This window comes from Molossus molossus, unplaced genomic scaffold (assembly GCF_014108415.1).
Source record: "Molossus molossus isolate mMolMol1 unplaced genomic scaffold, mMolMol1.p scaffold_m16_p_11, whole genome shotgun sequence".
In the NCBI taxonomy this organism is placed as follows: Eukaryota; Metazoa; Chordata; class Mammalia; order Chiroptera; family Molossidae; genus Molossus; species Molossus molossus.
Genome location: NW_023425346.1, coordinates 97,775,489 through 97,789,801, shown reverse-complemented (window position 1 = coordinate 97,789,801; position 14,313 = coordinate 97,775,489). Strand labels below are relative to the sequence as shown.

At 45.5% G+C, this 14,313-nt stretch overlaps 1 protein-coding gene across 1 annotated transcript in view; it reads left to right on the top strand.

The window, feature by feature from the left end:
• COL4A4 (collagen type IV alpha 4 chain) overlaps positions 1-14,313 on the top strand; it is a 94,150-nt gene that overhangs the window by 47,317 nt on the left and 32,520 nt on the right. The window contains exons 22-30 of the mRNA XM_036254116.1: positions 1,363-1,435; positions 2,608-2,714; positions 5,036-5,219; positions 6,615-6,683; positions 8,576-8,683; positions 9,145-9,363; positions 11,750-11,911; positions 13,042-13,212; positions 13,754-13,897. Of these exons, the coding sequence (XP_036110009.1) occupies positions 1,363-1,435; positions 2,608-2,714; positions 5,036-5,219; positions 6,615-6,683; positions 8,576-8,683; positions 9,145-9,363; positions 11,750-11,911; positions 13,042-13,212; positions 13,754-13,897 (1,237 nt within the window). The remainder of the gene's footprint in view (positions 1-1,362; positions 1,436-2,607; positions 2,715-5,035; positions 5,220-6,614; positions 6,684-8,575; positions 8,684-9,144; positions 9,364-11,749; positions 11,912-13,041; positions 13,213-13,753; positions 13,898-14,313) is intronic.

Below are 14,313 nucleotides of genomic sequence, written 5' to 3'. Positions count from 1 at the left end.
ACTTTGGCTCTGTCTCATTGTCCCTTATGACTTAGCGTAGACAGTAAAAAATAAGAATTTAAACAATACTCAACCCATATGAACACTTTATGACTTCTAAAGTTCCCTTCCTGCCAAATGTGGCTATTTCTACTAAGAAATGTGTTCCACTCACCTTTTTGATTCCTCATAGACATCGTTACACTCAGGGTGTTATACTGGAGTGATATTCTTGAGTGTGTTGAGTGGCTGGTGTGTGTGTGTGTATATTTTCTCTACATGAAGTGGCTCGCAACCATTATGTCCATTTCAGTTTTCATGCCTGCTGGGTATATTTCTGGTCTCTTTACCTTCTCACTGATGCGTCACTGTGCTCATCTTGCTGGGGCCTTCTCCCCTTGACACGTCACTGCTGATAAGCTAGAAAGAGCCGGTTGAAAAGATAATTAAGCTTGCTGCAACATGTTGTGAGGTTGTATGAAAATGAGGCAACGTGGCCCGTGTGAGAGCAAAACAAATGGTCTGCTCAGTCATCTTTGCTTCCTTCCAAATTCTTGCCTGTGTTTCTTGGTTATTTATTACCAGATATGTAAGCTTCAGCTACCTATGTGTGGTATTTCTACAAATACATTTACTAGAATGCTTGGCCACTCCAATGTACCAACAGTAGGGTTCTAGATTTTTGACCTGGCTTGCTATTCGATAACACTTACAAAAACATCATCCAAACATTGAGTCTCAGAGCAATTGAGGTCAAAAGATGATGACGCCCTCAGCCAGAATTAGTTGTTGACTTGATAGACAGAGGAAATATATTGACTCTCGCAAAAGCTTCTATTTTTCCTTCTCTGGCTTATTCACTTCCCTCAGTATCGGTCTCTTTGATCACAAACTCATCCCTAAACCTCTGCCTTCTGCTCTGGTGGGAGCTGCTCTGACTAACCTTCCTCTCCCCTTCAGTTCTACATTACAAAGCCCAAGATCATTTTTAAAGTTTTGGTTTAATTACACATTTTTATTTTGAAATAAAGTTTTACTTACAAGAAGTTACACAATCATACAGAGAACTCCCGTGTACCTTCCCCCATGAGATCTTACATAACCCAAGTCCATTGTCAAAACCATGAAATGGATATTGATCTGTGGGCTCAGGTACAGACCGTATTCAGATCCACCAGCTTTTACATGCAATTCAAGAACTTCAGTTTTGTAAGGTAGGATCCACCTCAAAAAGGCAAGGAAGATAATAAGACCCAGCTGACCAAGCTAGACTCTAGAACAGCTCGTTAGAAGGAAGGATGAGAGAGATTAGATATACACGAATGTGAGTAACCTTTGACCCATCACAATTAAATTGATCTGTTGCTATTATTTTTCACCAAGGGAAGACCTGGTGCCCCAGGAACACCCGGCAGCAAAGGAGAAAAAGGAGACATGGTTGTACCAAGAGTCAAAGGTGAGCCTAGTTAATCACTCAGCTGCCGTCGTATGAATATGTGAACGTCCTCTTGCAGTAATTCCCCTTGTGACCGCAGATCGATTCTATAACAAGACTTAAGATTATTGAGATTTCTTTTAAAAAAAAACACACAAAAAAAAAACCTCTCTGTCTTCCACTGAGTCGTGTCAATGTTGAAAACATTAATGCTCCTTTAGCCACATTTTCAAATCTCCATTGTTGTGAACTTGGGTTTGAAACAGCCCTTCTCCGACGTGCTCAGTGTGTATTCACTGCATTCTAGTAGCCTGCATTAATCAAGAATGGTTCAGTTGTAAGTGACAGAAATCCCGCTGGAAGTAGTTTAAGAGAAAAGGTAAGTCCGTGGCCAAATAACACAACTTGAAAGGTTAGTCGCAGGGTGTGTGTGGAACAACTGCAGAGGACACTGCCCCTGCGTCTTGCAGATTTCACTGTGCCACCTGAACTCTCCCCCAAGATGAGCTTTCTCTGGGCTGCGGGTACATGCCCCGGGCAGCTCCACGTCGACCACCAGATATGAAAGGGAGCTCTACGTTCTCAGCTCCAGGGAGACAAATAGTTGAGGTTTGGACGGCCTGGGGCTAGTGCCCAATCATGGAACACCCCCCGCCCCATTCATAATGGCCAGGAGATGGAGGACAAGCAGGGGAGAGATATTGTCATGATTGGCGTCTCCATACGGAACCTCCTTGTCAGAATGAGAAGACAACCTGGCCGGTGTGGCTCAGTGGTTGAGCGGCGACCCCTGCACTAAGAGGTCACCAGTTCGATTCCCAGTCAGGGCACATGCCCAGGTTGTGGGCCCGATCCCCAGTGGGGGGCATGCAGGAGGCGGCCAGGAGATGTTCTCTCTCTTCTTCTCCCTTCCTCTCTAAAATCAATAAAGAAAAATAATTAAAAAAAAAAAAAAAAAAGAATGGGAAGAGGGATGTTTCCCAGATAGAAGATTCAGTGGGTTTGGCCATTGTCATTCCCCCTCTGACTTTTGCACAGCTGTCTTTGTGTGACTTAGTCACCTGGGACACTCAGAGGAATCTCTACCAGCTCACACAGAGTCAAGGTCATGCTTTATCTTGTATCCCAAGTTTTCTTCCACTTCACCCACTTCTGATAAGGGCTTGAGTATCTTTTTGGCTTTTTGTTCTCAGGATGCAAAGGACAAAGAGGTCCTCAGGGGCCCCCAGGATTTCCAGGGCAGCAGGGACAGCATGGTTGGGATGGACATGCTGGAGCTAAAGGGGACCCAGGACCCCCGGTATGTACAATTCTTCTGCTATGGAATTTCACTTGCTTACATGGGCACAAGCATCAGTTTCCCTCCTCTCAATTACAAAGCTCTCTCTCAGTGAAGTGTTACTGTGCTGGTACCAGGGTCACCTTTGAGTTATTGCCACCAAAAGATGGCTGTCCTAAAAGGTATGGTGTGCACTGGCCGGTTTAGCTCAGCGGTTAGAGCGTCGGCCTGCGGTCCAGAGAGACCCGGGTTCGGTTCCCGCTAAGGGCGCGTACCTCGGTTGCAGTTTGTCCCGGGCCCTGGTTGGGTCGTGAGGGTGGCAGCCACTCGATGTGTCCCTTCACGTCGATGTTTCTCTCTCTCTCTCTCTCTTTCCTCTCTCTTTCTCTCCCTCCCCCCCCCCCCCACTCTATCTGAACAAAAAATGGAAAAATGTCCTCGGGTGAGGATAAAAAATAAATAAAATAAAATAAAATAAAATAAAATAAAATAAAATAAAATAAAAGGTATGGTGTGAATGCAGACGGTCTAAAATTCCGTGTGGCAATTCTGTCCAGCACGACTTTGTGTCTCCAGCCTTTATATCGGCCTTCTCCCCTTGTATCTACAAAACCCCCACTGATGTGAGGCCTGTTCAGTTGCTTCTGTAGGGAAGAGGATCGAGCACAGGTCTTGATAATTATCTTGAGTTCTGTTCTCTAGTGAAGAAGCACATGAGGAAGGGAAATAGCAAGTAAAAGAGAATAAACTAGTGAAACTCCACTGAACGGAAAATGTATTGGTAAATTCTATTTTTTTGCATTTTTCAAGCATGTTTTGGGTGGAGACCATGTGCAGGTGATGAAGGCCATCAGGAAAGACTTGGAGGCATGTTTCAATGCTCAGGAATTTAAACTGTCTTGGGTATATGAGGTATTTTTGAATGCTTACCATGCCACAGGAAGTGAGCTAGATGTTTACTCATAATAGTAGTCTTCTGAAGAGCAGTGATCTCTCCAATATTACAATAAGGACATGGAGGCGTAGGGTTTGCTACTCAAGGTCATGTGTCCATCAAATAGGCTAAAAGGAGTGAAAACTCCACTCTGTCCTATTCCAAAGCACGTGACGCTTCCACCAGGCTGGGTGATGATAGGGAAGAACCGTGTTCTGATCTCGGGAATTCATCCAGACAACACAAGCTTAGAAATCAGGTTAGAGCATGTCTCTAGCTTTCTGGTTTTTCAGCTGCTATCAAGTACCTGAATACTTTTCTCTGCTGTAGACTTGATAGTTCCTGTTTCATTCATTCCTCTGCTTGAGGACCTATTTGGAAGCAATGTCACTGAGTGGCAATTATCATCATGTACACTAACCTTATTATATGAAACCAAAGTATATTTACAGATCAAATTGGGAGAGGAATTTCAATAACAGCCACTAAGGGTGGGAGTCTTTCTAGCTTCATTGAAGCTATTCAGACTCACATCCCTGTTAAGTATCATGTTTGGGACCAGGCTATTCAGAGGATGGAAGATAGGACCCTCAACTTGCCAGTAGGGCAGGGTCAGGTGTTCCTCGTGAGCAAGAACCCTTGCAGTTGGGCATCCAGTTGCGGTGAAGGAGATGAGATCCACATGGGGCAGATGTGCGAGCAGCCCTGACTTGAGAGCCTCATTCCCCGAAGGGCTGTTACCTCCACAGCACAGATTGTGGGGACCCCACAAGGAAGTTGGCAGTGAAGGAGCCACCTCTCGTGGTCTTTCCAGTTCTCTCAGACCAGTTGCTAATGTTACAACTTGGGTTTGATTGCACTGTAAGTAAGGTTGCCTCGTAATGTAGTTAACATGCAATTTTTATGAAGTTTCCAGGGAAACAGAACTAGACAGTTAACCGAGGGTCAAATTCTTATGCAGGAGGGGAAAGGATTTGTCAGCCCTTTATCCACAGGTGTGGATTGTGATGGAGACTATCCCTGTATCTTCTCATAAGAGTTCAGGAAAACAATTTCAAATGCATAAGAACTTAATTTGCAAGCCCACTACCTCAATTAATGTACTTATTTCTACATTTTATTATGTTTAATAATGAAGAATGGTTCTATATAAAATTTCTTATTATGTATTTAAGATGTCACAACCACGTAACTTTTTATGTTTGAGGCATAAGACACTCCCCCCAACTACTTTCTAAATTATTAGGAAGAATCTAAGTTAATTATTTTACATTATATTTACTATTGAGTCCCTTTCTCCTGGAAAAATAAGCTTTCTGCATGAGTTTCATTAGCCTATGACGATAACTACTTTGACTTCATAGACTTTCAAAGTTTGGTCATTGACTTGTGATGTGAACGTTCCCAGGGGGATCATGAAGACGCAGGCCCTGGTGATCAAGGACTCCCTGGATTCCCGGGCTCCCCTGGCAGAGAAGGACCGAGGGGGCCTCCGGGATTGGGATTTCCTGGTCCCCCGGGGCAAAGGGGGCAACCAGGAGCCCCAGGCCACCCAGGCAAGAGGGGTCCTGAAGGCGTGAAGGGTCAGAAAGGTAATTTTGAATGTTTTGTGTGACAGTATGTCAGAGGAGATCGTGGAAGCTAAAGGGAGCCTCTGTTCTGGGTGAGTTATTACAGCTAATGGCAAACCACTAATGAAACTCCAACGAGCTATTGTTCAAACCTTGAACTCTGCCGAAAGAGTAAAAGCATTACTGCACAATCAGTATTTAAAACAAATCCTTTGCATGCTAAGACGTCTCTGTTGATTTGTTTGGCGTATGAGAGTTGCCTTTCATTCGTTTCTCAGTATCAACTTATACAATCTGGCTGTATTAAAATCATATATATACATGTATTCAAAATCTCTATTTTTGTAATCTTTTGAGATAAGGCAGTGTATTAAAAAAAACAGCTAGTGTTCTATTTAAAAACACATCGTATTGTTCCCGAAAACTCATTTGTGGGCATTCTAGGGAGGAAAAAAAAAAAGGATTTTAAATATATTTGACAGTTTTGTGAATTTCAAACAATAAAATGGTCTGCAGTATTATAGTTGGAAATGTTTTAAAAGATTGGACATAGATTTATTTAAGATTTTTTCTTTTGTAATATGTACATATACCTTGGGCTACATTGTTAAATGTGAAATTTCAGAAGAAAGTAATATCTTTGGTTCTTGATTTGACAACTTAGAAAGGCAAATACCTTGGAATTCAATAAGGTTTAAAATCATGGTCTGGGACCTATCAAAATCTAACATGATTTTTATTCATCTCCTATGGTTTTGCTTTGAGAGCATATGAAATAATACATAATGAAATATGATTTCTATGATAAAAGAGGAACATCCCATTTTAAAGGAGAAGGCAACTCAGAGGCACATACTTGTAGTCTTATTTTTCTTACTTATTAAAATTGGAGATGACAATAACCACATTGCAAAGTCTTTAGAAAAACAAGAGGCTATCTATTTGAAGCACCTGACCCATGGCGGGTCCTCAGGAAATGATAATTGTTATTAATATCTTTCCCAGTCTCTGTATTTGCACAATTCCCCATATCCAAACTAGGAGCCAAATCTTCTGCACCCAGTGTGGGTGTCCACTGCTGTTTCCTGATTCACCCCAGCCTCTGGTTCCAGGGTATACGCCATGCATGGGTCTGTAAATCCAATATTTATTCTATGTTATGAAAACTGATACTTCTTGGAATCAATATTTCTCTTTGTTCCCTTATGTTTATAAGAGCTCTGAGAGTTGAAGTTCAGATGTGAGGACAGATTTTCTGGAAATTTGAAATAAAAGTAGTCCAAGTGCACTATGATATTTGAAGTCTTTTCCTTTGACTTCTATATACTATCCTCTATGAAAAATATATTGATCAAGTTGTCTTTGAAATTCATAATTTATCGGGCTATCAATTATGTATTCTTTTTTTTATTCCAGGTGATACCATTTCTTGTAATGTCAGCTACCCTGGGAGGCCAGGCCCTCCAGGTGTGGACGGACCTCCAGGTATGATCAATGAGAAGTGACTGTCTTACACGTTCCCCAGAACAAAATACTTGGCAAAATAGATAAACAACAGCAAATTCACAGGCAAATAGTTAGGGTGTTTCTAAAATTGTTATAAGGAGTATTACACGGATTTGAGGGATGATGGGAAAACACCATTTCAGTCATCCACATGGGGTCTCTAGCCGGCTGGTTTGGGCACACTGCAGGTGGTCTGTCATATCGCTGCGCAACAAGTTACTTGATTTGGTCACACCAGCGGAAACGTCTGTCCTTTGAGAGCTTTAAAATATTATCTTTCTTGAGCTGTGTCCCAAGAGTAAAACATGATCATTTGCTTAATAAATTTACTCTATTCTGCTTTACAAAGGGACCCAAACATCAGACCAGAAGCAGTCTGAGAAATGCCCACATACCCACATACCTACATTCCTGATGGCATTTTCATGACGCCATTTTATTCGAGTCAGTCACGTCTTTATAGCTAAATTAGAACCCCAAATCTGTATCAGGAATTTTGCCGAATTCTCTTTTATTTATTCAGAGTTCACTTAAATTCATCCATTGAGCACTAGGTAACCTTTCTTGTCCTATGTAACAAAAGGTATTTAAAAGCTGAATGATGAATGACTGTAATAGCTTTTGTCACAATAATGTGTAATAACCTGAACATCTAGTGGGCTACAGCAACAAACATTGACTTTCTCTCTTATGGGTCTGCAGGTTGGTTGGGGTTCTGCTGATCTAAGTTGGGGTCTATTGGCTTAGTCCCCGGCTGCAGTCCAGGTTCAGGTCTGTGACATCAGGTCACTGTGAGGCCAGCATGTGCTTGTGTCATGTGATTGCAGAAATGCAGGAGGGTAGCCCAGCTTTACCAGCAGAATTCACACCTCTCATTGCTTCATGGTTAACACCCTATTGGCCAAAGCAAGTCACGGGACCAAGCTTCAGATCAAAGCGTGGGAATGGCACCCCAGCCAGCACACAGCACGGGCCGGAGAAGCATTGCTCGTTGACTGACCAAATGTTCATTTTCACATCTCCTGTAACTTGTCAGAGATGGATAAAGAAAAGTTAACGATTACTTTCAAGCCCCTTTCATCTCAAGGGCTGCAAACCCTCAAACTTGTTCATACTTTGTAAGTTACTTTAGCTGAGATATCTCCTAGTAGGAAATCACAGAAGGTTAAAAAAAAACACCCTCAATTCCTTTCACAGGTGCGTTTGGCCTGTACCTCATGTGAGGGCAAGTGCAGTAAGATACAGGGAATAGATTTTGGCCTGGACTCTGATGTCTTCTCAGGCCACACAAGGGCCACTGCCTCTGTCTTCCCACAAGGACAGGCTCTGCTCGCATGTTTGTGTTTGAGACCCAGCACGGGAAGGTACCAGGAGATTCAAGTCAATGACGGTGTTCGTTCCGAAAGCTTTCGGGAAGAACCCTTCATAGTGTGGCCTCTGAGAAAGTACCTTAACGCAACCCCTGCCTGAGGCCAGTGCCTCATCGAGTGGCTGTGTGACCCAGGCCAGGCTGCATCTTCACTGCCATCAAGTAGAAATACTCTTAGAAAGACTTAACATAGCCCGGCGGTGTGGCTCAGTGGTTGAGCGTCGACCCATGCACCAAGAGGTCACCGGTTTGATTCCTCGTCAGGGCACATGCCCAGGCTGTGGACCTGATCCCCAGTGGGGGGCATGCTGGAGGCGGCCAATTGACATTCTCTCTCTCATGGATGTCTCTTAACTCTCTCCCTCTCCATTCCTCTCTCTCTAAAATCAATAAAAAGAAAAAAAATATATATATAAAACAATATAGATTTTCAAAAACCACCTTATTATGTTCTCATTTAATGTGTATGGTACTGAGTCTGTGTTTTCTTGTTATTGTTCAGGTCCAAAGGGATGTCCAGGTCCTCGGGGTGCTCCCGGGCTCCCGTGTTCTGATGGGGAAAAAGGTCGGCCTGGCAAACCAGGAATATCAAAAATACCTGGTCCACCTGGTAAGGGCAGTGTTTTCCTTAGGAATGTCATAAACTTCTAAAACTGGTGATCTCAGGCAGGGAATGGCCCAGACACCCCTGGATGACGGGGCCGTGGTTTTTGTTGATACATTGAGCTCTTAGCTGTGCTCCGGTAACTTTTAGGTCATACTGGTTTTGTGAGTTCTCTGGCTCCTTCACCTGAAGCATGACTTACAGGCCATTATCGGTCTATTATGTTGTAAAAATTGCTCAATCCGGACAGACTATTCGCCCGAGAAAGCAGCAATGGGGGAGAATCGATGGCTTCTAGGAAATACACAATTATAATGTCTTTTCCCGCAAGAGGTAGAAAAAACAACAATACCTATTAAGTATCTTTGTATTTTTTTAAAATGTGTTTTTATCAAAGTGGTAGTCTGCTATGTGCATAGGGTCCATGTTTCTATGTTTAACAGTTGAAACAATTTTTTGCTCACTAGGTTTTCGTGGTGACAAGGGAGACCCAGGTTTTGAAGGTGAAAAGGGCTCCTCGCCTGTCGGGCCCCCAGGCCGTCCTGGTCCACCTGGAGCAAGGGGTCAGAAAGGAATCCCTGGAGACCCTGCTTATGGTCACCCCGGACCCCCGGGAAAGAGGGGGCTTTCAGGAATGCCAGGGCCGAAAGGACTCAGAGGCGACCCAGGACACCCCGGGCCTGCAGGTATGAGGACTGCCCTGTCCCCGTGTCTGTACGTCCAGCTCGGTTCTGGGATGGGTCACTGAAGAGTGGTTGGACTACCTTGCCTTAGACATGGAGAATATAAAAACGGCACGGAGGCGTCTTCCCCCTCTGTGGGCACCGGTTACATTCCACCGTTGCCCTTGCATTGTATCGGCTGCTGTCAAACCAGAGCAGCTCTGTGGCTCAGTCACTCAGCTGGATTCAGCAGCTGCTGGACCCCTGTCTGCCTGCTCTGGACTCGGGACCGGGTGCTAGTGCCAAGGAGCAGGGACTGTGTAAGCTGCTGTTCCCCTGCCAGGCTGAAGGAGAACAGGACAGGGACCAGGCAGAGCAGCTCAGGGCGGCGGAGCGATGCGGCCGGGAGTCTGGGAAGGCTCCCCGGGAGAGCTGGGCACCCCCAGCCCTGGCAGCCAGCTGTGTGGTTTGAGCAGGTGACAGGGAAACAAGACCTTCATTCCGGCAGGGAGAGCAGGCGGGCAGCAATGAACAGACGCGGGGTGGGAAGACGGCCAGGCACGGACTCACATCCTTTTCTGAAATCACTGAGGATTCTGCAGGATCCCCAACAGAGGTTTCTGATTTTAATGAACTTAAAAGTAATCCTGGGGTGGGAGGGGGCAGGTCATTAAAATCATCATCTTCCGGGCCCCCGTCTCAGGAATTGCGATTCATTGTATCGGAATTGGGTGAGGCCCAACAGTCCAGTATGAACTTGAGCTCCTTGGGTATTAGGGACCAAGAGTGGACCGAGGCCGGCTTGACCAAACACTGCTCTGCTTTTTCTAACAGCAGAAGGGCCAGCCTTTGTTCGGCACCCAGGACAGTGCACGGGTACAGGGCCAGTGTGGGGGCAGGGCAATAAGCCACATTCCCTGTCCTCGGGCAGCTTGCTTGGTAGGTTTAAGTCAAAATATTCATATACAAAAATCCAATAAATTGGAAAATAGCAACACATTATGTGAGTCAATGGAAATAATTTTGTGCCAATAACCCTACTCTCTCACCTGTGACAATGTATGTCAGGCAGTATTCAACAGAAGATGCAGCTTAATATGAAAATACTCTTGTACAGTTGATCCTGGAACCGTGCTGGGGTTAGGGACCCCCCACTTACACAATCAAAAATCCACAAGTAACCTTTGACTTTCCCAAACTTAACTACCAATAACCTGTTCTTGACCAGAAGCCTTACTGATAACATAAACAGTCAATTAACACATATTTTGCATGTTATATGTATTATGTATTGTATTCTTACAATAAAGTAAGCTGGAGAAAAGAAAATGTTATTAAGAAAATCATAAGGACGAGGAAATACGTTTACAGTATTTATTGAAAAAAATCTGCATATAAGTTGACCAGTATGGTTCAAACCTGAGTTGTTCAACGGTCAACTGTAGTATTAGTCGCGATAAAGAAAGTTCACACACAGACACTCAACAGAAGAAATACTCCAGCTATTAGCATTAGCAATTACAATTATATTTGTAAAGATTACAACAAAATGGAAAACATTTGCATATTAATATGCAATGTGAAATAATCTAACAACTGAATGTGCATTGTGACTACTACTTTAAAAATGTAAACGTATAGCCCTGGCCAGTTTGGCTCAGCGGTTAGAGCGTCAGCCTGCGGTCCGGAGAGACCCGGGTTCGGTTCCCGCTAAGGGCACGTACTTTGGTTGCAGTTTGTCCCCGGCCTTGGTTGGTCGTGCGGGTGGCAGCCACTCGATGTGTCCCTTCACGTCGATGTTTCTCTCTCTCTCTCCCTTCCTCTCCCTCCCTCCCACTCTATCTGTACAAAAAAATGGAAAAAATATCCTCAGGTGAGGATTAAAAAAAAAAAAAAAAAATGTAAACGTATAAACCAAATATTTAAAGAAAACATGTAAAAATAAAATAGGTTTTTTTTGGGGGGTTGGGCTGTGGAATTATGGGGGGTTTATTTTACTTTCTGAAGATTATGACCCTGCCTTTCCACTAAATAGAATATGAGCGTTCAAGTGATGAAATATCCCATGAAACGCAAATTCATACAGCACTTGGGTTTGTAAGAATTGTGGAGAGGGGGTGGAGGCTCTGCAGTGTTAGAGGTGAGCTGGAATCAGGCAGAACCGCGTGGTCTTTTCCGTTTACATAAGCAAATTCTTTGTTGTCTCCGTCACCTTATCGAGTAATTCTCCCAGCAGTGCACGGCTTACCATTCATTCGGAGCTCACAATCTGTGAAAAGAAAATCCGTTCAGAGATCTAACTCATTTGAGCCCAGAGCCCGGCCCGGAATGCTGACACGCCTCAACGCTGGGGTCGGCCTTCCACATCGTTTTACGCCGTGAGTGTCACAGATGAATTGTGTCATTCCAGGGCCAGATGGCATGCCCGGATTCCCAGGTCTCAAAGGTCCGAAGGGCAGAGAGGGAAGTGCTGGGTTTCCAGGGATCCCAGGTCCACCCGCCCACTCCTGTGAAAGAGGTGCCCCCGGATTTCCAGGGCGACCGGGACTCCCCGGGGCTCCAGGCAGTCCAGGTAAGTGTCCGCAGGTCTCAAGAGCGGCGAAGGGTCTGCGGTTTCCTCCCTGACTTTCCAAGGAATAAGCTCACTTCTTGCTCTTTTCACGGATGCTGGAAGAAGCAAGATTCCTGGTCAGAGACAAAGAACTTCATTATTCACGGCACAGAAAACAGCACGAGCTTCCTGTTGGTTTGTGCCACCCCCCCCCCCTTGTCACTCAAGTCTCTCTGTGGCGACCAGGGGGGCTAGAATGCCGCGCACACAGCCGGTTACAGAACCTGAGTGCAGCCCTGAGCCTGAGGAACCTCTGGTTTAGAGTAGCCTGTAGGCAGCCTGCTTCCTGCACCGGGGGGAGGTGCTATATCACCTGTCAAGGCTGCTGGCTGCGAACATGACCTTGACAAATAGCCCAGGTAAAGAGCAGTCTGGACCTTGTGTCCTTGGCAGACCCAGCAAGACAGGAGGAGCTTGAAGAGCCTCATGAAATCGTGTTTCTCAACACAGGGTTCTAGGGGCTATTTCCTACAGCATCTTCATTTCAGCGTTCAGATGGCCTCCTGTTACGTAAATCCCATTGTATCCATCCAAATGCAGGAATACGCCTTCTCGTAGGATCGACATGGGATTGGGGCCAAAGGAAGCCAGAGCTTCATTTCTAGCACCAGGAATATTAGATGGTACTGCTCTGGCTTCTACAATTCTCTCATCACAGTGAACAGCCTGACCAAGACTCACTTGGCCATAGCTTCCGAAAGCACATGGCAAGTTTCTTCTTTAGTCCCGCCCCCCTCCCCCCACCCCAAGAGTAAAGACAAATTACATTTGGGTTTTTATGCCTGATCTATTTCCCATAAAAAACAAACAAACAAAAACTTTTTATAATATTCATGCATCCTTACGGGGAAATATTTCTTCACGTAGTAAAAATTTGAAATAGTTCTGCCCTCTTTTTTATAAGCCAGAAATACCTGTATTTGTAGAAATGATGGAGAGTTGCTGGTCTCATTTCAGCTGATAACTATTGTTTCACTGTCATTTCATCGGCCACAGACAGACAGTGGCTGCTGCCATGACTGTGTTTTTCTGCCTGTGCAAGAGGCCACTTTTCAGTCTTCCTGCATTGTTGTCCCTGTGCCCTGTCTCAGGTGCCCCGGGTGCGAAAGGCCAGCCAGGAGATGCGGGGCCTCCTGGACCAGCTGGAATGAAGGGCCTCCCAGGAGCCCCAGGAAGGCCAGGGGCAGCCGGACCCCCAGGACCCCCAGGAACCCCAGGCCCTGTTGGGGAGGATGGACGACCTGGTCTTCCAGGCCCCAAGGGTGGGTAGCACTTTTCAATGCTTTTCCTCATTTCATTAACTTGAAATGCACGGCCCAGCGAAGCCTGTTAGGTGTGACCACCCCGTAGAATGTTGTTATATGAGCCTCACGCCCCATGGGGGCCTCTCCCTTCTTGTCCCTGGATTGCATTTCTGGTGGTGGGATGTTTTGGTAGATGGGGCATTAGGGACACAGAAGGCTTAAATATGTCTGCTCAGTGAACTGGGCACAACCCACAAATTGTAGGATTAGGGTTAATGTGATTCTGTCTTGAATGGACACCCTCTCTTCAGCCGCCTCTCGCACACCCAGTTCTCTGAAACCATCAGGACTCAGAAACACGAGGACCTGCACTTGGGGTGTGTGGGGTGCGAGAGCCAGCCTGTTGAGTAGCATGAGGTTGATCACAGTTGTTCACCTTCAGTACAAACTCAGAGTCCGGGGCAGTGAGCATCTTGGACAGACGTTGGGAACTCAGACCTGGGGACCACGCTCCCCTTTAAAAATACTTCCCTAAAAATTCATGCTTTTATTTCGTCAGGACCCCCGGGCCTGCCTGGCTGGCCGGGTTTCCCAGGAGAGAGGGGAAAGCCTGGCCCCGAGGGACACCCTGGCAGAAAGGGAGGAGCCGGAGAGAAGGGGCGGCCTGGCTTCCCGGGGGACCGGGGACTGAGAGGCGCCACAGGTGAGCACGGTAACAGCACAGGGACGGGGGCGCAGCGTGGGTTTGCTGGCGTGTCCGCTCAGGACGTGTGCACGGCCCTCTGCAGGAGGAAGCAGGACTAGCCTGCAGCGGGGTCCCTCCCCTTCCTTTCGGTTCTTGGTGCTGGTTTTCGAATTTTAAGCAAAATTCATTTTCCTTACCTCTCAATCTTACTAAATAAAATGATGGTAAATGAATTGCTCTTTTAATAGAAGAAAACTAACGCTGCGTGCTTTGATTTATAGCTTTGGGGTTTCAGAAACTGTCTCACCTTTAGGAAGGGGTGTGGGCTCTTGGCTCCCAAATGCTGTTTCAATCCTTTTATTTAGAAAATTAACCATTTTTGCCAAGAGCTAGATGTAAATACTTCAGGCCTTGCAGGCAGTATGGTTTCTGTT